Consider the following 27775-nt stretch of genomic DNA (forward strand, 5'->3'; position numbering starts at 1 on the left):
CACGTTGCTTTATTGTGCAGATTGTATAAATTTGCCTTAGCGGCTAATTTGGCTGATTTGATTGAGTTCACTAAAATAGTTTTTTTTTTTTTTTAATAAAATAAAACCTGCAAAAACAGGAAATTGTATTGTGATGTGGCTGTACATTTATAATAATCAATTTTTTATAAAAAATGATGAATAGATGTTAAAAGCCAAGCCAAATTACAATTGATTAAAATCAACGTTTTTGAGCTTTGCATCATGTTATGTTGTCTCCTCATCTAAAACATTCTTGGAGTTTTGCCCAATTCTTTCATGGACATTTGAGGAATCCTTGAGTCTCCCGTGGCAACCATTCAGGTCGGCCAAAGCACCTAGTTATGCAAAGCACCACCTGTTGACGTAAAGCTCCTCCCTAAAGCTACAGTCTCCAGCAGAGCTGCTGCCGCCATACAGACCCTCTAGACTAGTGGCAGCAGCAATTATCAAACGCCTTGTGATACGACATAATGAAGGGGCATTGTTGTGATGACTTCCTGAAGGCGGAATGTCAGGAAGAGTAGGAGCTTCTTAAAGAGACAAGAGTCCCAATTTCAGGGCGTATTCAGTTAAATCATATTTGGCATATGGAGCATTTTTATAAGAATTGGAGGCAACATAATTGTCTTGGTTGCGCCTGAAAAACACATTAAACTTCCAACACCACCTAAGTTCATGATTGTTATAGTTCCAAAGCTGTGTGCTGACTCAGATGTGCATTTCTACTAACTTTGACACAAATGACTTCCTTAAAAAAATGTATTTGCTCAGATGGTTCAACCCTAGTCCATACAGTGAGCTTTTTAATGAAAACAAATTACTGCTCATTCAGCACTCCCTCCCTCTCCCTACAAGACAGCCAACACCAAACATTAAGCACAGTCAGGGATTCTCTAGAAGAAGAAAAAAAAAAGAAAACAGTGGATCTTGTGATTCTGCTGCAACCCTAAAAAAATACATAGAAACACGGATCATGACAATTACAAGAAAAAAGTATGGTAGTAATATAACTTTATATTTGTCATCCTACGACTTCGTTCTTGTACGACTTCTCGTAACATAAACTCATTCTTGTAATATTATTACTTTATTTGCATACTTTTAGTATTTTTTTGTTATTTTCCTATCATAAAGCTCCATTGTAACTGAATGACACCAGAATCCCAGAACTATTTGATTTCTCTTTATCCAACTTCTCTCCCAAACTGTGCAGGCAAGCAAATACTTGTCAGCCAACAACGAGCGATAAAAAATAAAATAAAACAAATAAAAAATATTCTCTTCTGGAAGCAACGCTGAAAAATAGATAAGGTGGATGTCAGGGCTCCTGCCTCTCTTTTTATGTTTTATTTATTTATATATTTTTTCTGCTCTGGACCTTTCCATCACCGCTGACAAACCTGCAGGAGTTCTGACTTGCCTTCAGACAAGGAAGTGTCATACAAAGCATCCACAACCTTGAGATGAAGGTTTTTTGCTTTGAGTGAAACGTATTAAATCTGATCCCAGCGTCCCATTGGTCCGGTTCCGTCCTGCTCTTTACTGAAACTTTAATCAGCCCCAGGCCTGAGCCCGGCTACAAAGCTGCGCTCGCTGCTTTGCTTTGGACTCAGTGCGCGGCGCCGCCGGTCATACCAGACCTTCCATTGTCTGTGCCTTGAACACGGCTCTGACGTGCGGCCGTGGCGGGAGCGACCTGCTGCCTGATGAGGCTCTTCGTCTGTTTCCTTCGCTGCTGATTGATTTTCTGCCAAAAGAAAAAAACAAAAAAACAAACTTCTGCTTTCTGTTTTTGGTAAACATCTCCATGCCAGTGAGCTGAGTGCCTTCAAACTGCGCAGTGTGGCAGGTTACAAAGGCATTCACACGGCTGAAGTTTCCCGGAGTTTATCTTCTCATAAACCACAAACTATGCGACGCACTGACACAGATTAGCAAATGATTAGGAAGTGGAAGAACAATAGCACAGTGTTTATTTACATTTATTTACAAGTGTATTAAGCCTCCTTCACTCTGATGACCTTAAATAAAATTCTATTAGGTAGAAATAATGCAAAAGTGTTGATAAAATTACTCCTTGTCTAATGGCTGATTCTTATTTTTATTTTTTACTTGCTGTAAAACAAACTTTTCACATGAAATGATGTCTTAATATGTAGTATCATGTTCTTCTGCAGTTGGAGCCAAATAATGAGTTGAAGCGATTTAATTACATACTCAAAACAACAACTTAGTACTTGTCAGTATGTATGTTGTATGGTTTGAGACTGTTGTAAATGAATTCTGCTGGCTTCGTATCACATGGAAATAAAAGTAAACTTAAGCTCGTTTTTAATCCAGTTTTTATATGGTGAATTTTAAAATATTTTTTTTTTTCTTTAGCCAATTATAGTGGTACAAAATCCATTGTGAATGGTTATGAGTTTCAACCTAAATTTTGGGTCATTTTAACTTTAAACAGTGGTCAATTTAACATAACCTTAGTTGCTCTAAATCAGTATGTTGGGTCAAACCATCAACCCAACCCAGTTGACTTAAAACACCGCAGCGTTGGCTCTGTCCAAATTTGACCCACCAATGGGTCACAAATTGAGTTGTTTTTAACCCAGCAGTTTTTAGTGTGTAAGTTCTTTATTAGTTAGTGTTATTAGGGGGAAAATAAGCCTGATGTGCAACTGTTTAAAGAGCCAGTATTGTGTAAAACCAACCTTTTATTTATTTATTTATTTATTTATTTATTTTAGCTTTACATAATGTTGTAATGTTATTCCATCAAAGGTGCATTTCCTTGTGCAGTGTCCTCTTCTTTACGTTCAGCGTGGACAGCCTGAGCGCCTCAGAAGCTCTGGAGCCACACAGTGTCACGCGCCTCCCTCACTTCACACGCCATTATTCTTTCTTTCTGCGCGTGACAAGCTGTGATTAGAATAGATGGCTTTGCCCACAGACAGGACATTTCTGCAGCGCGTCTCCGTGTGACAGCACAGGACCACAGAAGGACCGTCTTTCTGCGCCGAGGAGCAGCCAGGCTGACGCGTACTGAAAGCAGGCTGTTAATGTCAGCTTCATTGACATCTGTAAGAGAGAGAGAGAGAGAGAGACGCCCCTCCAACAGAAAATCGAACCACCGGGGCCGAAAAAAAAAAGTTTCGCCGCTCTCCTTAGTGGTCCATCACCTTCACTCCTAATGGGAAAAGTCGACATCATTTGTCCGTATTTCATCCATTCGGAACAGAGAACGTTTTCTTCTTTCGGAGGAAATCATTTTGAAGTTTAGTTTCTGACAGCACACCTCATCTCACTATTTCTTATCCAGTCCGTCTCGCTTTTACGACGACAATTTGTCCGTCGATGCCGTGACGTGGGCACACGTTTTTGAGTTTTCCTTTTTTCCTTCGTCTTCTTCTTCTTCTTCTTCTTCTTCTTCTTCTTCTTCTTCTTCTTCACACTCAGCAGTTTGCGCGGTCCCAGCGGTGTTCCCCGCCGCTGCGCTCTGCTCTGCCAGCGTCAGCGCTTTCATGCGGGCCTTTTCAGACGGACGGCCTGTCACACGTCGCTCAAACCGCGCCGCAGGAACCCGGCCGGGGCTCGCTGCGTTCACGGTTCTTTCACCTAACAAAGGAACCGCTGCCCTTTAACCAACTGACACATTTCTTTTTTTTTTTTGTTTTTTTTTTTTTGAAAATGTTCTTTTAATGTCAATCACGGCGACCATCTCTGATAACAAGCAGCAAGTAAAGCAAAATTAAGAAGTTAGCAGCCTTTGTTTGGAATTAAAAGACTGCTGTAGAATATATAGGGAGATTGTAAACAGCTGGCCAATATGAACTGATAAGGTGCTAATGCTATGCTAGTCTGTCATCTGTCAATATCACCTTCCACACACTTTCACAAGTCCAGTTATAATTCAAGAAACCTGTTAAAAACAACAGGTTTTCTCTTAAATTTACCTTTGAAGGTGTTGCTGCTCTTTTCTGTGGCACATACTGAGCAAAAGTGAAATCTAAGGGCTTTTTCTGCGGCAAATGAGAGGAAAGTAAATTGCAAAATTCAAGCTACAAATTAGATTTTTTCCCTCTAAAGGCGCAGTGTTATGTGTTTTCCAGTCACAAAGTTTCATTTTATAGCACAATCAATATGGGGGGTTTGTTGGCCATATGGAAATTGGTTTATTTCACAAAATTGCAATGAAACACTTTTTTTCACATCACACTAGACACCTGATCAAAAACCGGGCGTTACTACTTGTAGAAACATGGAAGAAGACGACAGGAAGTAGTTGGAGGATGAAGGCAGGGCATGTTTGTTATTAACTTATCGCATGAACAAACTTATTCCCATGTGATTTTAATTGTGTTCTTTGGTTAATGGAAAAACTACAATTGCAGAATTTATTTTTTTCAACATTAGAGGAATATTGACAAGGAAACGCAGCAACTGTTGGTTACTAAGAGAGAGCATGTAAGATGCCTTGTTAGATTCTCTGTTATTTTGTAAGTGTTGACTGCTGTATATTTCAGTACTGAGAATTTAACCAATGTTGTGAGTGCCTGCATTTTTTAAATTATTATTAATATTTTAGCACAAGATGGTGTACAGAACTTAGAACATTACTCAGTTTTTCCTTTTCTTTTTCCAAAACAAGCAACTTTCACATAAAGGGACAAAATACGACATGTTAAATTTCTTCTAAAGTAGACTAAAGCTTAGTGCACAAAAACAGCCAAACAACTTAATAATCAAGGACCTGAGGTTCCTTGATTGCAGCATCGGTCCTTGTGAGGAACTTCACTCAGCTGTCTAGACGTTTTGTTTCTCCCTGTTGTTCTCCGTCATCAGGCAGCTGTACAATTTTTATCATTTTCAACTTGAGCCTCACCGGCCATTCAGATATGTCTGCTCTGCTCAGCGGAGCGTTGATGCCATTTGCCTGTGTCCGCAAGGTAAACTGACAGAGAGAAAAGAAATAATTCGTTCAATATAATCCGCTATAAACAGCAGCTGAAACCTTCAGCATCATTTAGATCTATAATTGAGTAATAATGCTCTAATTTTATATTTTATCAGTTTGGATGGCTCTGCAAACCCACAAAGCTTTATCCTTGACCTGACATTGAAGTTTGTTTGATTCTTTAGAGCGTGTAAGAATGTGTTTATTGAATAATTGTGTGCTGCTTTGAGTAGAAGTTGGCGATATGGACTTGGAATTCTGTCACAATATTTTGAGGTCTTATATATAGATTGTGATAAAAAAGAAAAAAGTAATCGTTTTTTTTTTTTTGGGCTATGTCTGTATGGCACAGCATTGTTCGTTAAAAACATTCCCATTTGAAATAGGCTCCATCAGGTCACCAAATACTTAAAAACTTAATTTTATTGACGCTCTCGTGGAACAAACAGCGGAGAAAATGGCAAAAATTATATTTCCAATAATACTGTCAATTTTTATGTTTCAAATTTATACTGACAACAATACATCTAATTTCTTATCACAGATAAGACATTTTTTTACGATAAATGAAACAATACAATAAATGCCCACCAAAATATTTTTGGTCTAGCTTTTAGTGCCAATATTTTGAAATGAGATGAGACCAAGTTACATGGAACCTTTCAGCAAGACTTAGGAACTTGCTGAAAATGGAACAAAACTTTTTTTACACCAGTTTTTATGGTGAAATGAACGGGGGAAAAACTGTCCAATTTCCTACTTTTGTGAGGATTCCAGTTTTCTCTGTGTTTTGGACCCAAAACAGGTGACAGACAGTTCATAGCCACATTTAAATATGTAAAACGTCTTCCCCACATTAAACCAAAAACAAGTTACCAAAAACTCACCATTCGTATGTAAGCTCCGACCGTCACGGCAAAATCTTCTTGCTTCCAATCCCCCGGATCCAACCTTTATAAACCCATCGTTTGTAAAAGCGACTAATCTAGCAACCTTTCCACAAACCTATTCAGAGAAAGTAAACACTTGAGAGTTTGAAGTTCTGCACAAAAATCTTCCTGAAGAAAAAAAAAATCTCCACTTGAGAAGGTTATTGAAGACTCTTGGGGGGGCAAATGAGAAACATGTGAAGTGGCTGTCAGTCCCCGGAAAAGTTTGATTAGTCTGCCACTATGGAGGAGCGTTTATTTGCGCAGGGACTCGCTGTTCAAGATGTACAAACACACCTGTCTGATGAAAGCCCAGCTCTGGGTATGAATGCTAAAAGAATGACAAGCTACATACATGGTGCTACTGGCTTTTCGTTTAAACGGGAACTGGTTTTACTTTCGATTCCTCTGTTTTCTCAGATGAAACGGTCATGTGTCTTTCCTGCGACTCGTATTTTTGTTTCTCTTTGGGTGTCAGAATGTTTCGTAGAACCAGAGTCACAAACTTTAGTGAAATGACATAAAACAAAGGCTGCCACAGCTGGAGCTCTTCTTGGAGGTCGTGACCTCTGTCATATTGACTAAGAAACAAAGTGGCAGAGCCGGCCATCGGTCAGTGACACTGATGGATAGAAGCTCTAATTGTGCCGAGGGGAAAGTGTTTCTGAGTGGAAGTGTTTCACGCCGTGGTTTATGTGGTAAGGTTTTATTTTTGGCAGCTTCAGCTCATGTTTTTCAGTCTGGTGAGGAAAAACTCCAGTTTAAAACCGTTTCCTCATGACTTCACCTAGCACATTAAGCAAAAAAAAAAGAAAAAAAATTAAAAATTTCTCAGAAATTTAAACTTTTTTTTTTTTCATTTCCGCTCTAATGACTTGTACCCAGCTTTGCCATGGCGCGTCATGTTTTACTTATATTCATATCCAATCAATTTGAATAAGTTTTGTTTGTCAGATTAAAAGAACCTTTTGAAAATAACAACCATTAAGGCTTTAAGCACTTCACATCAAGCCCACATTTCTATTTTAAATGTTATGTTTTCCATTAGCTGCAAGTGGAAAATCACAATTGACAGGAACAAAGGCTTTCTAGTATCCATCTGTGTGTAATTAATCTATGTAATGTCTCACTTAGTTTAGTGATAAAACAAATCGGCTTTTCAAAAATAATCTAATTTCTTTCCCGCATAGAGGATCTCTGGTGAACAGGAGAGTGCTCACTCCGTCTTTTTATGTGAGCAAGCAGCTACATATCCATTTAGCATAATCCTGTTAGAAAGCTCTGTTCTGCTGACAAAGCTAAATTTAAGTGTGCCTTTTATATTTTTGAACTAGCAATGTCAACTTTATTTCTACTGCAATTTACAACAATCGGGTTGCACCAAAGGACTGCACAGCAAGAACAAAATAATTAGTAAGAGTCGTTAAAAGGAGACAAAAATAACAGTAGACATGAGTTAAAATAATTAATTAGCTTAGAAAGCCAAAAAAACTTGTAAAAAAACAGAACTAGTTTAAAAATCAAGCCAAAAAAAGTCAACGAATTTTGGTGATTGAGTTAAACATGTCTAGCTGTGTTTATTGAAAACATGTTTCATCATTTCACAGTAATGTTTCACCAGGTGTATTTGTGAAGCTCTTTATCCTCTAATGTCTAGACTGGAACATTTCACCGTCATCGTTTACCTCCAGCAGAAACCTCAGCTCTCACTTAGCAGGTTAAATGCTGTGTTTCAGTTAATCGCACACACACACACACACACACACACACACACACACACACACATACGGGCACCGTATGTCTGTTTAATGCAAAATGACATCCCTTCCTGTGAGAAGTGGCAATATCCAACTTAACAGCTCGAGCACTAAGCTCATCCTGATCGACTCTGGGGAAGGACACACTTATAGGGATTGGTTCCAGAGTCACAACGTTGAATGAAGTTGTTTCCAGCTTTATTGAGCTAACGTAATATAACAGCTATTATTATCGTTAAAACATATCTGGTTTCATTCCATGTACATTTCATTCAGTTACATGTTAACACTTTGATTCTTCCTTCACTTTGAGGAAGAATCAAAGTGTGAGTAGCTATGAAAAGAAAACTGTAGCACATAATGAGGCATGTCGGTTGTTTCGTTCAGGCAGATCAACAGAAAGTGTGAATTTGTCTGACCTTTTCCATCCTGAGTGACCTCGTACTTTGTTAGTTTTCATCGTTTCATACTCGGTTGTTTCAGTATGAAGACAGGACGGCAGTCATACCCCTGATTCCTTTATTGAATCAGGACAGAGAGAGAGAGACTCAGGCAGAAAACAGGAAGGCTAAATTCACCTTCGGTCTGTCCTGGAACATTCAGTACTTGGAAATGTTGGCGACCTTTTTTAAAACAAGGTGAAGGGCTGCGTTCACTTTGCAGTTGCAACTTGATAATCATTTTGCTCTTTTTTTTAATAGTAAAACCTTGTTTCACAGGTCTGTTCCTCACATAGACGATGTAACTTCTGATTCTTTTTTTGCTTTGTTGTTGATTCTGATTCATCTCCGTTCGCTGGCAGCAGGAAGACTAGCAGGAAATAAAAAGTTACAACATCGACTGAACAAAACAAGGAAGCCGTTCAGTTTTTATTATATAATAAGTGTTGATTTTCAGCTAAGCTCTGAAAGCATCTTATTTTTGTCAGACACATTCGAATAAAAAGGGTAAAAAGTATTTTCTCTAACTCTCAGGTGATCCTCCTTCAGTTTTTACTGACATCTCATTCCTTTGGATTCTCCTCTTTCTCTTTTTTTTATCCTCCTCACAAACCTCTTCCTTCTCGCGTCAGTGTTTCCGATTGGCTTTTTTGTCTTTCTTGCATCAGCTCTGACAAGCGGCAGACATCCAGCCATCGAAAACCCGAACATCAGAATGGATCGCGTCATCCCGGGAGTCTCTTGATTCCTCTTCTCTCCTCTCTGCAGGTGAGCGGGATCAACGCGTCGCTGAGCAGGAAGCGTGAGCAGCGCGTCCTGTTCATGGTGGTGATCATGGTGATCTGCTACCTGCTCTGCTGGATGCCGTACGGGATCATGGCTCTGCTGGCCACCTTCGGGCCGCCCGGCCTGGTCACGCCCGAGGCGAGCATCATCCCCTCGGTCCTGGCCAAGACGAGCACCGTCGTCAACCCGGTCATCTACGTCTTCATGAATAAACAGGTGAGAGGAAGCAGAGAGCGAGGATTCGAGTTGAGGTCACTTGTTGTTTTTGAGTCTTGGTTTGAAACGCTTACAGCAGGTTTCTCTAAAGTTTTCAAGGGGTTTTGATTTAACATCCGCTTTGTGTTTCTGTAAGGAACTTTTTCAAATTTACATACAGAATAATTTACATTCCTATGTGAGCAAATAAGATAAAAAGCTGCTGCTTTGTTATTTCTTATTTGGTTAAAATAAAATGTACTGAAAATACAACCTTGAAGAATCTCAGTCCAATAATTTGGGATATGATGGCGATAAAAACTATATTATTTATATCTGTATCGGATATTGGAAAAAAAAAATTAGATTGGGTATCGTGACGATGTATCCGGTCCTTAAGGACTGATCTATTCACTCTAATTCTATACTTCTATATTGGCTGTTCTACTCCTAATTGCACCAACTGAATAGATTAAAGTTGTTTTTACATGTTTGACCAAACTTGTGAAACGATTGGTACATTTATATGTGCTGTTCTGGTGCAGTTATCTAATTAATTTGTAATTCATTACATTTATGTCTGTGTTGGAGGGGGAAGGAAAATTATCAGTCAATTCAGCAGTTTTTCTGTATCGGATCGGTATCGGCCAATACTAAACCTCAGATACTGATATCGGTATCGGATGTGAAAAACGTGGATCGATGCATTCCTATTAATCAAACAATAATCTTCCCATTTCCATAAATCCCAGGTCACTTTGAACAAATCTACTCTATACATTTTGCTGTCGACGTCTGGACGCCCTTCCTGTCATTCCACCAAATTCATGGTTTGAACTTCTTGTCAGAACGTTCTGGACTCATTATCCAAAGTGTTGACGGTTAAATTCACACTCTGCCTCAGTCCATCTCGTCAGACGTCCTCTTAAAATAGAAAGTTAACTTTCTATTATTCGGCTACATCACAGGGGTTCCCAAACTTTCTCATGCATTAGCTTTGCAAATGCTGTAAAGACACATCAACTTTCAGAATGCTTACTTTTATCAATGTAATTAATATCTATTTTAATAATGCAAACCATAACTACTGGGAGAAATGAAGTGTGAATATCACTTAGAAATATGAAAAGTACACCATTATTATGAGACAAACAACTGAAATGATGTTGGGTCGAAGGGAAAAGCAGAACTTTGTTAAAAATTGACGTGAATACACAAATTACTGGCTTCTAGAAGCAAATAAACAAGTCGGTCTCGGCCTGGCTTATTGTTTCATGACCGAGGAGCCGTAGGGTGACGAGATGAAAGCCAAAGCAACAGAAAGAGCTGGAAGAGGAACTCCAACATCAGATATTTTCTCCGGCGGCACGTCTGATCAGAAACCAGCTGCATGCACACCGAATGGGAAACACAAAGACTTTGAGTAGAAATATTCAATCACAGCCGACCATAAAAGCAATGTCACATAATTTTACGCACTTCTTGTTCTTTTTTTTTTTTGTTATTTAATTAGATCCGGTGAGCAATGAAAACAAGTCTGTTTTTGTTCCATAATTCTGCCAGACGTCACTTATCCAGCAGGGAGTTTGGAGGTCAGAAAACAATGGCCGAGGCAGATCCAAGAATCTCCTCACTGAAAATTAAATTAATGTATTTTGAGGAAAAGATGTGATGAATATAAATCGGATTTACTGACCCTCGTTGACTTATTAATAAGAATGCTCCTGCAGCCATGCCGCAAAGATAAATGGGGAAAAAAAAGGGAGCTTTGGGCAGAAGTTGTTGAAGCAGGACTCCAGTTACTTTTAATTTGGTCTCACTTGTCAGTCTGTTCCTTCATGAAAATATATTATTATTATTACTGATAATTGTTGATGTGGCACCTTTGTGCTCACGGGATAAATGAATAAAAAAATTTTCTGTTCTCCAGGGTCTCTCAGTAATTTCAACTATTCCAGCTGTTTTTCTCAGCGGACTTCAAAACATGTTTTCAATGTCAGGGCTTTAAAAAAAAAACTTCACGTGAAGAGCTCTTAACCTGCTGTGTAGCTGTAGAAAAATTCCCTAAATAGTTGAATGAGGTCAGAACCTTGAGAGTTCTGGGAATCTTGTGGGATTAAATGAATTTTAACAAATAAATGTTGGTTAATGTATCAGTTTTCAAATTTTGATTAACAAGCTAAATTACAACAACTGATGTTTATCGCCTCATGCACAGAGTCCACATGCTGCAGAGGACTAATGAGAACACTCTGGTCAGGTTGGGCAATCCTCAATTTAGTTTTGCTTATTGTTTGATCTTTTTCTTTTTTTCCTCTGGATTCTTGTGCTGGATTCTGTATTGAAGTTGTTTAAGACAGTGGCGTCCAAAGTCGGGTCTCAAGGGTTTGCGTCCTATAAATTTTAGATGTCACCCAAATGATTGGCTCAATACCAGGCTGGTAGAGAAGTTGATGACATGTTGATTAGGTCATTTAGCTTTTGAAATCAGCTGTGTTGGAACAAGGACGCAACTTAAAGCTGCAGGACGCTGGCTGTTGAAGACTGGAGCTTGACAGCTTTGGTCTAAACACACAAGTGTGTTCAGGACAAAATATAGGCAAAAATACAGTCCAGTTCAGAGCAAATCAGATTTCCAAAGGCTGGCTACAAAGTATTGATGGGGCACATATAGGTGAGGTCATCAGCCCTGTCCACACGGAAATGAACTTTTGTAAACAAAGTCCACAACACGGGTAGACGCAGTAAATGCTGCAGTAGGTATGCCAGGCCAATCGGTGGCGCTGTAACACTGCCACTGAACGACGTGCAGAAAATGTAAAACACCAAACAGCGCCATGTTTGCCCGTTTGAATTCACTGTTTTTAAAACCGTTTTAAACAAAGAGTGTACCGCTAACAGCTTCTTCTCCCAGTGCTAACTATAGAAACAACCAATCAGAGCCAGGGGGCGGGTCTTAGTGCTGTTAGTCATGCTTGTTTACACCCCACTCACACTCTCCCCCTGCTAAGCTACAGCTTCTTCCTTATTACAGAGTTTCTTATTATAGGTGGAGAGCAATTTTATCACAGATTATCTCTCTAGCATTGGACCAACACATCATGGTGACAGGTTTAACACATTTTTATAAAAGTTACATTCCTCAGCTTTTAAAATGATGCAGAACTCGTTGGTCTTTCCCTTGCCTTCTAAATAAAATACTCTGGAGTTTCTTGTTGTGATGTGATAAAATGTGAAAAGGTTGGATGGGTGTTCACAGCTTCACAGATTGCCTTTTTTTATGGGACATAAACAGAACATCAGCAGAAAAATGCAGACAACATCTGACTGCTGCTGTGGTTAAATCCTGCAACATAGATGGGGTTATTGGAGGTATTGTCACACCCTTTCTGTGCAGACAGCTGATCAAAAATCCCCACCGAAAGAGTTTGTAGTTATTCATTTTAGCCATTTATTTTACACAGTTAAATGTAGATTTTCTTATCCCGTCAGCACAGATGACTTTTATAACTCGCTAAGGGACTTCACACATTTAATTAGAGATTATGCCGTCCCAGAAGTCTTAACACCACTTCTGCCAGTGAGACAAAAAAAAAGTTATGAAGCAAAATTTATCAGCCTTGATGACATAAAACCACAGCAAAAATTCAAACTCAAATGAATCACCCTCACCAGCTAACGGCTTCCTTTTTTTTTTTTTTTTGTTGTTTAATGACTTCTTGCAACGACTTTGGATGCGCCTTTTTATCCAAAGTTTACCCTTCATAATTCCTGCTCCGTTTGCTCTCTACGCCTCCTTATCAAGTTGCTCTGTAAAGCAAATCCCTTTGTGCCAACCAATACGTTTAGACACATGATTAAAGATGTTTTCTTCCCCTTCTGAAATATTGTTCATCACGGTGAGAAAACATAATGGGAGATAACTGAGATTGTCTCCACCAGAGCCGACGAATAAAACATTTTCCTCAACGTAATCTTTATTATCGCTTCGTGGTCCAAGTGAAGCTCAAAAAGGTTTAGAAAAATATTCCCTTCAGACCTTGTCAGAGAGATTTATACTGTACCAAAAAGAAATAATAATAATAATAATAATGTACAGTTCTCTGTGCTGGAAAAGGAAATCTTATCTCCAAAGCCATTTGAAGTGTAAACTTTCTCCTCAGTTACAGTCAAGAGTTTTATTATTGTACAGACGGAAAGTTGGAAAAAAGAAAAAAGACACAGTAATTGTTTCCCTTTGGGATGACACTGTTTGTCACTGTTAGCTTGTCAGCTGACTCACTGATTGACCTTAGAGAGACACTGGAGTCCAAACGCCATCGACCTCGAAGCAGCTCGAACGAGACGGCAACGAGCGGGGGGAACACCGAACGTCCTGTATGTCATTTTCAGTCTTCAATTCCTCCCAGCCCGTTACTATGGAAACTGTGAGTTGAGGCGAGTTGAAGACTAAAAATGCTGTACAGATACAAGTAGCAGCTGGTGTGCGTTTGTCCTCATCCACAGTTGGCGGCGGTCACGGCGCAGAGGCCTGGGGATGAAGGGTAAGTTTCCTCTGAATCCTCTTTGTCTCCTTCTGTGTGGTCTCCACTAAGTGTCAGCTGTGCTGTTACAAAGTTGTAAGTGTTTTTGTCTGAGTCCTATCAACGCCTGTTTTTCCTTCACAGTCGACAAATGTGTTTGCTATATAACAGTGGGGTAGACTCTGACCACAAGGGGTCTGTAGGAGTGAATTTGATAGAGAAAAGGAGATTTTTCTAGGAAATGACAAGCCTGGCCTTTAGCTTCCTGCGCTATTCCTCTCTATTTAAAATTAGCTTCACAACACAGTCTGGGCTTTCTCTCGTTTACTTGAATTCCCTTTGGTAGAATATACACATATATATAAGTTATTATTTTTTCACAGTTTGGGCAGGTTTTGTTTTCTGGATTTTCTCATCACAAACCAGTAATGGAAAATTAAAAAGTAAAACTTAAGGATTTTTGTTTAAAAGAAAAGCATGTTTAAGTTGAAAGACTTAATTTGCACCCTCAGACCAAAAAAATGACATAAATAACCTTACTAAGCAGATCAAGTTGGAGGGATCCAATCAATATGCTTGGAAGCATTGAAGCAAATCTTCTGTTGGCATAGCAAAACTTTTAAAATTCTGGAAAATATAAAACTCTAGTCAGAGGAAATGCCTTATTTTTGGTTATCAACAGGGCAGTGATGTTCGGAGCTGAGAGTAGAGTACCAGGAAATCCCAAGAGGAAGTCAGATGATTCATTCTTTTCACCCGTTCCAGTGTGCCGGAGCTGTCGGATCTATTAATTTTTCCCGTTGCACTCAGTGGACCGTGGGCTTTAACCGCAACAACACTGGGGAGTTTACAGAAACAGATTAAGTCAAAACAATTTTCAGGTAAAGTTTTGAGTTATCTGCTGAAGCCTGTTAAAGAAAGTGAAAATTCTTCCCATCACGGTGTCTTTCTGTCGTTTCTGCAACAAACTTAATGAAGAAACTTGTGGAATCATTTCTGCTCCCAGCCAGTACAAGTTCACCTCAGTGAGTCGGGATATAATTAAAATATGTTTCTGTCAATTCATTTTGTCAGAAAATTAAAAAGTTACATTTTAAGGGGTAAAAGTACATGTCATGCTATGACCTGGACAATCCTGGGAACAAAGGCTGACTGGACAGCAGGACAGCAGACGGTCATTAATACCCAGCTTCAATTGGTCACTTCTACTGAAGCTAAAGCACTGAATGCTGTATCAAAAGATATTGAGAGAAAATAAAGGGGAAGGAAAAGGTAGAAAAACATGCACAAGGAACAAGAATAACGGCAAAGTGAACTAAAGTCTATTGAGGAATCTAGGATGGATGAGTGAAGGTGTTGAAGGCCTCAGTCAGATCAAGAGAGACAAGAATGGACAAGGAGCCAGTCAGAAGCAAGAAGGTCTTTTGTCATTTTTATTATGCATTTCGGTACAATGAAGGAGTTGAAAGTCAGATTAAAACTGTTCATTTTATTTGATAGGTTTAAATTCAAGTGATTAACTTTTTCAAGAACTTTGGAAACGACAGGTAGATGTGATATAGGATGAAGAGTATTGAAGTTCGAAGGGTCGAGACCCGGATTCTTGATAGTTGGCGGCAGATTGAAATACTGCAGGGACGATTCCAGAAGACAGAGAGGAGTGGATGATGTCAGTGACGATGCAGAGCAGAGAAGGGACAGGTTTTAACAAGGACTGCAGGAAAAGGATTGAGCTGACAGGCAGAGAGATCTGACTGGCGAATATCTTTATTCTTTAGCAGAGGGGAGAGAAAAAACCAGAACAACTTCTGATTTGGGGAGACATTTTATCTTCTAGCAAAAAGTATCAATGCCTGCTTTAATGGCCAGCAAACTGGACAGATTCTCATCCTGCAGGAGTTCTGCCACAAGAAAGACGAGAGACAGCAGAATAACAATTCTCCTTTCAGCAGCTGAAAGAAATTACTGAAACATCCTCAACCCCTTGGTCGACCCGGACGCTGATCACTTCCAAAACCTGCAGTAACTCAGTACAGAACATTTCATTAGGTTGACTGAACTGTATCATAATTCATTTCTTGTTGGACACTTAATCTGGAAACACTTGAAATATGTTGAACTGCTGAAATAAATCAACTTTCATTCGTTGGAATATAGTGAAAAGGTTTAGGCGCACCTGTATATAATAAAATAAATAATGGTCTTCTCATAGAACAACACTCTTCATTCTTCATGACAGGCGAGTTCCCAACACGAGAGGCGATTCGTGACATTTTAACCTCGCTGTACTTTTTCTCTAGCTGCACTGCAGTAAGCTGTGATCCTAGAGAACACCGTTCGAGCAAACTCCATGCGGATAATCTCGGATGCAATGCGGATAATCTCAGATGTGTTGTCTCCAGTACAAACCCCTCTGTCCAACACTTCCTGTCAGTCCACGTTGTTCATCGTCTCCCTGATGTGCTCCGCGTCTTCATCCGTCAAAGCCTTCACCTTCGTGTCCTCCGCCTCAAAAACGAATGCTTCTCAACTAACTTCCTCCTCCACCATTTACCTGTCGTCTCCATCACACTTCCCTCCATCCTTCCCACCTGCCCGTATTGTGGCACACGTGGGTGCCGATCATCCCGTTTTCTCTACACCTCCACTCGCAAGCTTTCCTTTTTGGATGACCTACAGGTTGTGTGCTGACAGGCGCCGAGGATGAGCGTGTTGCTTGTGCAGACGGTGTGAGGAGATGTTTTTGTTAGATCCTGGGGCACTTCTCGCTTCCTGTCCCACTGTCCATCCCTTCCCACACAGAATGCGCTCGACAGAAAGCAGAATGCAGGAGAAGCTTGGTGTTGAGTCAAACGGCTCCTAATTCTGACTGGGGTAATGAGTAAATGTATTCCTAAGATAAGTTTGTGGCAGCAGCACAGAGGTTGTAAAAATGTAAACCTTTATATGCTTATTAGCCTGTTGGACTCTTGATTCAGTCACATGTTTTATACAGTGTTTCCATGTGTTAAGTGTGTAGGAACAATGCATAATGATTGTATATAGTACGTATTTTCCAGGCATGTAGAGCCACTTTATAGCACAACCAGGTAACTGTTACCTTTATTTGTTATAGAAATGTCATATGTATTAAGAATTTTGACTCTATAATTTGAAATTGGGTCACTGTCTCTTTAAAAACTCCTGCTCTTTCTGAAACTCCGCCTCCAGAAAGTCATCACAATATGGCTCCTCTATTAACCCTTTAATAACGTCTTTACCAGCATTTCACTGAGAGGTAGCTCCTATAATGAGCTCAGTTCCACCAGGAATTTGCTAATTTCTGCTGGCTAGTCTGAAGGAGCTGGGTGGGGTAGATTAAAGGGTCTCAAACATGTATGGAAAAAATTCTTTACCAGCCTCTAAAAGACAGGCGTTGTCGTTTTGCTCTCTGTTAGCAAGGCGCACAGTTTGGACCAGGTGCTGCTCCTTCAACTCACAAGCAGTGGTTATGTGACCTGATGTCGTGCCTGAAACTGGGAAAAATTAAATGTAAATTTGAAAAGGCATCAGGCCTCTTTCTCGACACATTTCAAAAGATCCAGTAACGCCTCATATGAGTTCATTTTCATTAAAACGTGCTCCGTTCTTGTCAGGGGCAGGGATGCAGTGTGACCTGGGTTACTTTGGAGGGATTTTTTTTTCTGTATATTATTTTGTGGCCAGTGTTAGATAAGTACTTTTTTTGTATCCACAGGCTGTATGTATTAAATGAAAAACTTCAATAAAAAGTCAGTGATTAAAACATGAAAGAAAAAATTCCAGGTATGTTTTTGAGGAGAGGAATAACAGAACATGATGTAAAGCTCAAAAAAAGTCAATTTTAGATGCTACTGCCCTTCTAATGATGAGAGGTAAACATACCTAAGAAACATTTTAATAAATCTTCAATCAATGTTATTGATTGAAGATTGCATCTACAGCCACTCTAAATAGTTAGAACCTGCTGTAAATTGAATTTAGTTGAAATGTCCTTCAGACTCTAAGACTTGGCTGAAACATTTTGGGTATCTACAATATTCTTGCTAGAATTACATCTAAGTAAGATGTAGTAATGTACAACAGAAGCTGACAGAAACATAAAATAATCATCTGAGCTTTCCCAAACTTTTCAGTGTTGTAGCAGTCTTACCGAATGTGAAACTTTAGTTTGAAAAAGATGAAATTCTCTTAGAAAATGTCTAATTCTGGTGAACAGAAAATAGAAACGGTTTCGGTGGTATTAACTGATCTTAAACAGGAACATTTTAAACCAGTGTAATGATGGGGGGGAAAAGGGCTTAATATCTGGTTTCTATTACGCTTTAGAAATCTGACACATTTTTTTACTTTCCTCATTACTAGAGGTCCGACGAAAGATCTCCACCACGCATCGTGCCCGCGAGAAAATGTAGTAGACTATGAGTATACGTGAATCTCTGAAAGTATACTAAGTATACTACGTTTACTTGAGAGCGGCTTCTTTCCCACCAACAGGATCTTAGCAGGAGGAGCGGATAAATTGAGCGAGGCGTGCTTCAGCCTTGACCGTGTGCTGAGAAGGTTTGTCACGGACGTGCCAAGAATTTAAACGTGGGGAAGCATTGTTATGCTTTCAACCTGTCGCTGCGGCTCTCAATTATTTACAATCTTCCTATCTGTCCATCATTACGGCCAGGTTCTAGCTGGGGGGAACACCGGGGCTCTGTTTTATGCAGGGGGGAGGGGGGGTGTTTGTTGTTGAACAGGAAAATGTGCATGAAAATCACAACTTCAAATCTGTGAGGTTGAATGTATTGTGATATCAGGTGTTTGCATATTTTAGCCACTCATGTCTGTCTTGAACGTTTCCTGTCCCACTCTGTTGGTTGATACAGTTCAGAGCTGAATCTTTGGTAGTTTTGGAAGCTAGCTTAAACTGGCAAGATTTCCCTAAAAAAATCCAAAGTTTTTCAAGGGAAAACTTGGGATTTAAATGGTTTAATTTGTTAAATGTAGGGACTCACCAATCCACTTATTTCACTTCCGATAGCGATATCTGAAGTTTGGTATCAGCCGATATGATGAAGAAATTATGCTAAACTGACTTAATTATTTATTTATTTGAAATAAACATGGACGTACTCAATAACAAATTAATTTGATAACTCAGGACCAGTACACCACTCTTAAATCCTCCACTAGCTTCACAAACTTGGTCAACAGTACTGTTTACTGTAAAACAGCAAATGTTTGACTGGCATTGTCATGTTTTTATAAAATGTTTTAGACCAGATGTCTTAAAAAGAAAATCTTTGTCAAAGGTCTCTGGGATCACAAATGTTTATTTATTTATTTTTTGCTAATCTAAAACAGGCGTTTGTGTTCTCTCTGGTCAGCAAGGGTTTAGTCTCTCACGGATAATCATTTTGACTATTTCTTGTAGTCAAATCATGACGAATGACTTAAACTAACACAAGCGAGGCCTACAGAAATTTAGATTTTGAGAACATTTGGTCTCCTTGTAGACACACAGGTCTGACAGGAAACGGTCCTGGGTGAAGCTGGTGGCGTTTAACACAAATTTCCACAAACATGAAATAATCACAGAATCAGAGTTAATTTATATATATATTAATATAATTCTTTTTTGCCTTTTATCCAAGTGCCACAGGAGCTCACAGGCTCAAATGGCTCCAAGTTACTACATTCATTTTTCTTTTTGAAAAAGATCAGTAGTTGGGTCTGAAAATGAGCTTAAAATAGTTACAAACTTAACAAAACTTTGGTCCATATCTTGACCACAGGAAGTAATTATGTTGCTGTGCTTTCCTCTTGTTTACCTCCTAACACTGCTACCTCTTGGCAACTTCGCAACATATTCAACTACAATCGTGTGTCTCTTTTTTTTCCTTTGCAAAACCACACACTACAATGCAAAACCTTTAAATCTTACCAAGTATTTTAGTCTATTTTCTTATTGAAAATATCCTCATACACTCGAAATAAGACTAAACTAACTTTTTCAGCAAGAGCTTGTTTTAAGTGAATAATTCATTTATATTGATGAAAAAAGTGCCGTTGCCACTGGTAGATTATTTCAACTTATAATAAAAGTGTAAAGTCCGCCTGTGGAACTAGTACTTTTTTCATCAATAGTAATGAATTATTCACTTAAAACAAGCTCATGTATCTTCCTGATAAGTTACTCAATTCTTACTTCAAGTTTGGTAAAACTATAAAACACCTTGTAAGCTTCTGTGTTTTTGCAGTGTAACTGGTTAATCAATCAATCAATCAATCAAATTTTATTTGTATAGCACATTTCAGCAGCAAGGCATTTCAAAGTGCTTTACATAATTAAAATAAAAACAGCATGTGACATTGAATAAACAATGAGAAAGAGAGAGATTTTAAGAAAAAGAAACAGTGAGAAAGAGAAATAACTACAGTTTTAACTACTGTCAAAACTGTTTTCTATAATAAAAAATAAAAAACTGGAAAGAGCAGCTCAGTGTTGAGAGCAGGCCTGGAAACACACAAAAAAAGAAAGTATGGAGAATAAAAAGGTCAAATTATTCAGAATAAGTTCTACTTGAGTTCATCATCCAAAACATTCCTGGGGTTTTGTCCAATTTTTTATTTATTTATTTTTGTTTCCCCCACAAAACGCTCTTTGTTCAGTCCATTTTCTCGTAAAGCAGAGCACACGTCGGTCCGTTTTAACAGACTTCTCACACGTTTCCCAGGCAGCTGTTATCTAACCGGAGCGCCGCGCTTTGCCCCCTCTCCTCGTCGTATTTAGCCTCTTTGGTGCTGCAGAGAGGCAGCGGGCACCGCGACTCTCAACCTCTCATCTCTGAAGAGCTCTCGTGTTTTTCCACAGCAGCACGAACGCAGCTGCCGCTTCACACCCGATCACCAGGAGGCCTCGCCCGCCTAATGAATAAATTATCCAGGTCAGGATGGTGGCAAGCGTTTGTTTATTTTTCCCAGTTTTGAATTCATCTTCCTCAAGTCGACCGTAACGCATCGTTTTTCTTCCTTTGGATGTCCTCTCTGATTCCTGAGAGGAATCCATTTTCAGTTTCGGAGCTGCTGACCTAGATGAATCTTCCACATGTATGTGAGACAGAAGTCTGAAAGCCCCAGGCTTTGCCTAACCTGTGTAACACGGTGTCACTGGTAGGTGCGGATGTCAGCGGCACCCCCACTGCGTTTCTGGGCCACAAATACGAGTACGATTCATGAAAGTTTTGGGGGAAAAAACAGCGAAAATGAGGTCCCTTAACTTTAAGTTGTTTCCCCCAGAGGAGCCCAGAGGCCAACAGAGCAGGCTGTGACTATATTTAAAACTGATCCGTACATAATTACTTATTAATATCATTTCTCTCCCTCCTCCGTCTGCTTCTTCTGGTCTGGGTCATCTCTGACAACTTCCAGGTGTGAAACTCCTGGAAACCAGAAAATGAGGCCAGCGCTCTCAGAGAGACCTACCTGATTTAAAAAAAACAAACAAAAAAAAACCTTGTTTTTGTTAAAACCAAGCAGTGAAGGTTGGAAATGAAGGACTTTCAATGTGTCCTCTTCCTGTTTAATTCACTTCTTGTGGCAAAAATAGTTTCAATACTACGCTGAATGAGACCACACACACGTTCAGATGGATATCGGGGTTTTGCTACTGTAGCTTTGTAGCTGCAGTGTGGAACCTTTATAAAAATACTTTTTTTTTCTTATACATATTTGTCGAAACTGTCACTATGTCTTGACAGTATTGTATGAAACATAGTATCTGTTAAAAGAAACAAAAAAAAAAGCTTTTCTGCTTCTCCTGGTGTGAACTGAAAACAGCCAATCAGAGCCAGGAGGCGGGTCTTAGCATAAAGCTAGTTGGCATGGGCACTGACGATGGCGTGTGAATGGTTTTCCTGTAGCGGTCAGTTGTTTTTTTTTGCCATTAGCACATTTAGCAGCTCATACAAAAGCTTGATTGACAGCGATAAGACCCTCCCCCTGGCTGTGATTGGTTGGCTTAGGTTGGGAGCGCTGGCGATAGCAGCACAGAGAGGAGACGGAGGAGATGAATCTGTGTTCAGATTGTCTCTCATATTAGAGTCACAATATCAACAAATATGTAAAAAAAAAAAACATTTTTTATAAAAACTACACACTGCAGCTTTAAGGAAGAAACACTGCACTGTTGCATTTCTATGCATTTGATTGTTATAATAGGTGACGCGATCGGGGGTCGGTCAGTTTGTCAGAATTTTTTATTTATTTTTTAAATCTGTTTAGAAATTCAGCAGCTGGATCATGCATAAAGTGTTAATTCGGCACATAAATCAAAATATGTTGCTTTTGTTTTTCTTTTTATAATCAGTTTTTATTGTGAAAAGTCTGGATTTACTGAAGTTCAGTGGTTGAGTTTACAGAGTTCCTCTGCTTCAAAGATGGATACAAAATTTCTCAATGACATCACAGTTCTTTTTTTTTCTCTCATATTAAAGGATCAAACTGACCAACGTGGGCTAATAAGTATTAATTGTGGCCTAAATTTCACTTTCAGTTGTAATCAATAAATATTTACAAAGATCCCTGTATATTTTAGAAGTTTACAGAAGTCATATTTGATGTGACAGTCCTTACAAACTGCAACATCTGACATTTGTTCCTGAGCAAATACTGATTTTTACATACGCTAACGTTTGCCTTAAGATAAGAATCGGTAACATTTAACAAAAACTCACGCTATTTTCTGTTTTAACATCCAGGAGCTTTTTGATCATTTCTTTTAAGGAAAAGTTTTCCAACAAGGTGTAAAACTTAAACCTCTCATCAAAAAGCCTTTGTAATGGATCTGAACACCCACTGAAAATGCTAAACGAACATTAGCGATCCGCTGCTGGAGGTGTCATGAACAGAAGAGAACAAGGCATTTCTCTTTTCAGACCCTTTTTTTCAACCACACTAATAAAAAGCATACACTTGCACACTGACTTTGCTCTTCTCATTGCGAATGTCATTACCTGATTAATTTAGGAGCAAATAATTTGTTTCCATTGGTGTATTGTTCCGCAACACAAAGCAGCCGACACAATTATCCCAATGAAAAAGTTTATAATGAAGTGTGTGGAACACAGGGAGAAAGCAGAAGGCTGAGGTTGGACGTAATTAGATGCATTTTGCCCAACGGGTGAACAATGAGGTGTGCAGAAAATGCACCTGAACATTCTTTTTGTAGAAACCTACTTTGGACAAAACGGAGCTAAATGTTTTACTGTACAAAACACACCTTCCATGTTTACTCGGTGTGTTGAGACAAAAGCTGCGTTTCAATTACAAATGTGAAAAACTCTGTCAACATTCCACTAATGTCAAAAAAAACACAATTTTGCAACCGCGGTCTTTCCAATAAATAAGAAACGCACTTTAAATCTCACGTGAATAAGTTTCACAGAGTAGGTCAGTAAAAACTCCTGCCATCCTCCTACCACTTCCTGTCATCTTGTTCGTTGTTTGCTCCAGTAGTAACATCCGGTTGTTGATCACATGACCCACGTGATGGGGAAAAAGAGTTTCCGTAGTAGTTTTGTGAACTAAACAAATTTCGATACGGCCAAAGAAAACGGCAAAATGTTTATCGAGAAACATTTTTTTTTTTTTTTTTCCAAAATTGCAGTGTTTCCATTAACACTCCCGCAGCATCAGGAGATGGGATCATTTAGACCCCACGGGTTTTTTACTATGTGCGCGGTCTGGCTGGGTCACACTGACCCCGCGTGTGCTTTTACGAGTTTGTGTGTGTGTGGGTGTGTGTGTGTAAACAGACGGTCTGATGGGACAACACCCCTTCTGAGCGTCGAACTAAAACCGCAAGAAGCTTAAGAGAATTCATTTTCAAAATGTCAAATTGCGTAATTACATGCCCAATGGAAACGCAGCTAAAATTGGAGATGCTTTATGTTGTGTTCTAACTTTGTGTTTGTGTGCTTGTCCCAGTTTTACAGATGTTTCCAAGCCCTGTTGCACTGTGAAGCTCCTCGCAGAGGCTCCAGCTTGAAGAGCTCGTCCAAGGCTGCTACCAAAGCTGTGAAGGGAGTGGCGGTGACCGGCCCCCGCCGGACCGACGACTTGTTGTTTATGGTCGCCTCTCTGGGCCAACCGGCTGCCACTGTACCCCAGCTGGACCCGTCCTGTGAACCAACCATTGACCTCACCAAAGCCCCGTCGTCTTACAACCAACCTGTGGTTGTGGTTTCACTGGTGGCCCACTTTGAGGGCTGACACTTGGCTATTGCCGAGAAAACTTCAAATTCCTGTCCAGGAAGTCATTAACAATGTTGTAGGGCTGCGGACTTCATCTCTGCCTCGGCCTGCCTGGTGGTAGATTGGTAACTAAGGGAAACCGTGAAATGCCTCTGGACAACGTGAGCAAAAACCCACTGCAGTGAACACACAGAACCTTTGAGGTCTTTGTTTATCTGCAGAATACTTGACTTTTAAACATTTCTTTCAAAGAAACAAACAAAAAAGGAGAATTATCTGGATCATTCAAAGGGCCTTATGTGTTTTGAAGCTGAACATTGACCAAGATATATTTTTCGATTGATTTGTTACTGACAGCATAAGAAGAACCTGGGCAGTTTATGACCCAAAGTATTTTAAAGTTTTGTTACTCAGAGGTAAAGTTTTGATGAAATGTTTGAGCACAAGAAAAATACTCTATAAATGATTTTAGACCTTTAATTTTTTTAAGCTTTTGACTTGCTGCAATTTCACGGAAGGACTTTAACCTGCATCAAACAACCTGGTTCTAAATAGGGACTTACTCTACATGTAGCACTGCTGATGTAGCATGCTAACAACATTAAAGTTCCTCTGGTGCAACATGGCTTTGAGTACCGTCTGTGCATGCACACTGTTAGTAGGAGGAATGGTAGAATAAGGTTTAGGAATGACGAGAAGAATCTTAATTGCTTCACGCAGTAATCTATCCCCAAGCTTGCTTTTTAAAATAAATAAATAAATAAATAAGGATTAGGATTAGCATAACAATTGATTACACTCTCAAGCTGATTGTTTGAATGAATTATGTGATCTAACCTCAGATAAACGGGAGAGAACTGGAGCCACAATAAAAGGTAGTCCATTCCTACAAACTCCATAAAATATTGCACAACACAACACTGTCCCCGCGTGTACTATTACAAGGTTGGAGGGTTTTTTCTGCCGTTTCGGGTGCTGACGGTTTGATGGGACATTTCTCCCCAATGTCTGACCATGACATCTTCTTTTACTCGCTCATCTGTGCACCACTGAGCCTTTATATCACCAGCTACCTGTGTTTGAGCTTCGAAGCTTGTAACTTAGCGACTTACTTTAAAGGACCACCAGGCTGCACAGCTATTTATCTTCATAATACAAACCATATGTTAACTGTTTATTAATAATATTATTCTCACAGTTAACGTGACATTCATCCTGCTCGGTGCAACTGAAACAAAAAAGTTGTTTGGGGTGTGTGTGTGTGTGTTAGATTTACCTCGTAAAGTTACAGAGGATTAAAAGAATCATACTGTGCAAAGGTATCAGTCAGGAAAAAGATACAAAACAATTTCTAACACAGACTTGTGGTCTTGTGTAATCTCTTGTATTGTCCATATATAGTAGGGTTTAGAGTCCGAGGCTTTTTCTCCTGCACATCTGGATTAAATCCACCAAAACCTCGTGTAAAAGTGTTTTACGGTCTGGTGACGCCAAACATGAAATCTGGCTATAATAATGTGTTTGAGACAAAAACAACACTAAGCATCAACAAAAGAACTCAATACCCATACAGGATAACATGGTGGAAGCAGCATTATGCTCTGGGAGTTACTTTGTTTTAAGTTTTATTGAACAATGTAGACAAAATAATACAGTTTTCACACTTCCGTGAGGTTTCCCAGGCAAAGATTGGATGTACTTTTTAAGATTTAACATTGTTTAAAAATGTAAAATACAATTTTAGAGACATGCTTCTAAGTTGTTCTAAAATGTATTATGGTAGACTTTATAAAATAATATAACATTACTAAAAAATTTTAAAGTACACTGCATGTATTTGTAAAAATGTATATTTTCAATGTGTATACGTCTGCTTAAGTTGTACGTCAGATGGCATTTTCAAATAGATTTTGTGTATTTTCCTAATCAGTTTTTCTGTGTTATGAAACACTTTCAGCAGTGGACATGATCTTTGTAACAAAGTATGCCTTATTAAGTGCCTTGATTGGTTATGAGTTTGTTAAAATGGCGGGAAAAAATTAAGCAAAATTCTTATTGGAATTACTGTAAAAATATAATATCACACATTTATGTGTAGACAGAACATCTACAGCAAATGCATAACTGATCATTAACGCTTCATTAATCAGTGCAGAAGGTGTCTTCAGCTACACATCTGTCTAAATATGATCCGTTTTCTCCAGTTCTTTAAAAAAAACTGAAGCTGTCTTCTCCAAACAATCAATTTTCAGATGTAAAATCTATTAGCATTTTCTCCAGTACACACTCCATACCAGTTGGTGGCAGTAATGCACGCCTTCAGTTAAAATAAAAAAATCAACTCTACAAGAAGAAGAATAGGATCACCTACAACTGGGAAACAGAAAAGATTATGCCCTTAAAATTCAACATTTTTTACTTGTACAATTAAACCTTATCAGTAGAGAGCAGCTTGATGGTAGGTTATGGTTTTAGTTACCTTGCTAACTAGATACATATTACTATATAGCTATTTGGCTAACTAGCTAGCTGGCTATTTATCTATCTAGCTATTTATCTAGCCATTAAACTAGTCTGTCTACATACATATATTTTCCACCACAGCAGATTGTACTATTGTTATTGCAATGAATCTCCTCTGCTTTTATACTTAATATTATCCTACTCGCTTATTCTCCTCAATCTGCTGCAGTGAATGTATTTTTTACCTGCACACGATAGACCAAAAAAAAAAAATAAAAATAAATAAATCATTATTTTTAAAAAATGTGAGCACAATAAATGAGCTCTCAGGTGAGAAGTGGATTCTAGCCTTCATGCTAATGAGCCGGCACCCGGCCCTGGATGAGTAACAGACAGCACAATGTTACAGCAGGAAGGGAGTCTCTTACATAGAAAGCAGCGGCTGATGCCTCTTTTACCAAAACACCAGTGCATTACTCACCGCAGGCTTCATAAGACGACCGTCTGGAAAAAGTGTAACAGGCGGTAAACTTGCTGACGGTCCGTATCTCTGAGCGTTCCCTCGGTGACTGATGGTGTGTTCTTTGGGACTGGCAATGGAGAAGTGGGACAGCGAGAATATTTATGCGTGTGTGTGTGTGAAAGAGAGTGCAGGGAAAAGGTGGGGAGCATTGTGTAGGAAGATCCAGAATAGTCAGTGCAGGCCACATTTGTTTGCGCCGCTGGTAAAAATCCTAAATATGAATTATTCTTTTATCACGGCAACATGATTTCCCACATAAACTTTAAAAGAAGTAAGCTGTTAATTTGAGTATACTTTTTTTTCAGTGTCAGGAAAACGAAATCATAGGATGATTGTTTTAAATGAGGTGTCACATGTATTCGTACTTTAGTTGATGGCGCACTTTTACCAGCAGGGAGTTTAAAGCAGCAGTATGTAACGTTTATTAAAAAACAAAATGCTTTTTGTACATTTGCTAAAACTGATGCTATGTCATGAAAGCAGGCTATGAGACAATTTGAAAAAAAAAATCTAACAAATCCACTTATGTATTTGTTTGTCAGAAACAACCAATCAGGGCCAGTGGGAGGGTCTTACCGCGGTCAATCATGCTTGTATACCCGCCACACACATTCTCACATTTTCTCTCTGCTACACCACAGCTGGATCACCACAACAAAGCCTGCCATGAATGCTAACACTGCTTAGCATGGCCACTGACAATATCAAGAGATAAAAGGTTTCCCTGGAATGGTAAGTTGTTTCGCCACCACTGGCACATTTAGCAACACATACACAAGGTTGATTAATAGTACGAAGACCCTCCTCCTTGTTGTGATTGGCTGTTTCCGACCAGGAGCGGTCCATTCCTTCAGACGACAACAGTAGTTCAGGAAAGAGGTGGAGGAAATCGATCTTTTTACAGATCATCTGTCTCACATCAAA

At 39.2% G+C, this 27775-nt stretch overlaps 1 protein-coding gene across 1 annotated transcript; it reads left to right on the plus strand.

Annotated features, from left to right (window-relative positions):
- The first annotated feature begins 4913 nt into the window (after window positions 1-4913).
- Window positions 4914-27775, plus strand: LOC106944823 (5-hydroxytryptamine receptor 7-like). Its single transcript, XM_015028089.1, has 3 exons — window positions 4914-4964; window positions 8570-9100; window positions 23599-27775. Exons 1-3 carry the CDS (start codon window positions 4914-4916, stop codon window positions 23881-23883), a joined length of 867 nt encoding a protein of 288 aa, XP_014883575.1. The 3' UTR covers window positions 23884-27775.

This window comes from Poecilia latipinna, unplaced genomic scaffold, assembly GCF_001443285.1.
Source record: "Poecilia latipinna isolate Pla-1442-1.1 unplaced genomic scaffold, P_latipinna-1.0 Scaffold114, whole genome shotgun sequence".
NCBI classification, from domain to species: Eukaryota; Metazoa; Chordata; class Actinopteri; order Cyprinodontiformes; family Poeciliidae; genus Poecilia; species Poecilia latipinna.

Excerpts from the sequence above, each read along its gene's own strand:
- LOC106944823 (XM_015028089.1), top strand. The coding sequence starts at position 4,914 with ATGTCTGCTCTGCTCAGCGGAGCGTTGATGCCATTTGCCTGTGTCCGC. Across the intron at positions 4,965-8,569 it reads CATTTGCCTGTGTCCGCAAG|CATCTTATTTTTGTCAGACA; the intron begins GTAAACTGACAG and ends AAGCTCTGAAAG. Across the intron at positions 9,101-23,598 it reads ACGTCTTCATGAATAAACAG|TTTTACAGATGTTTCCAAGC; the intron begins GTGAGAGGAAGC and ends TGCTTGTCCCAG.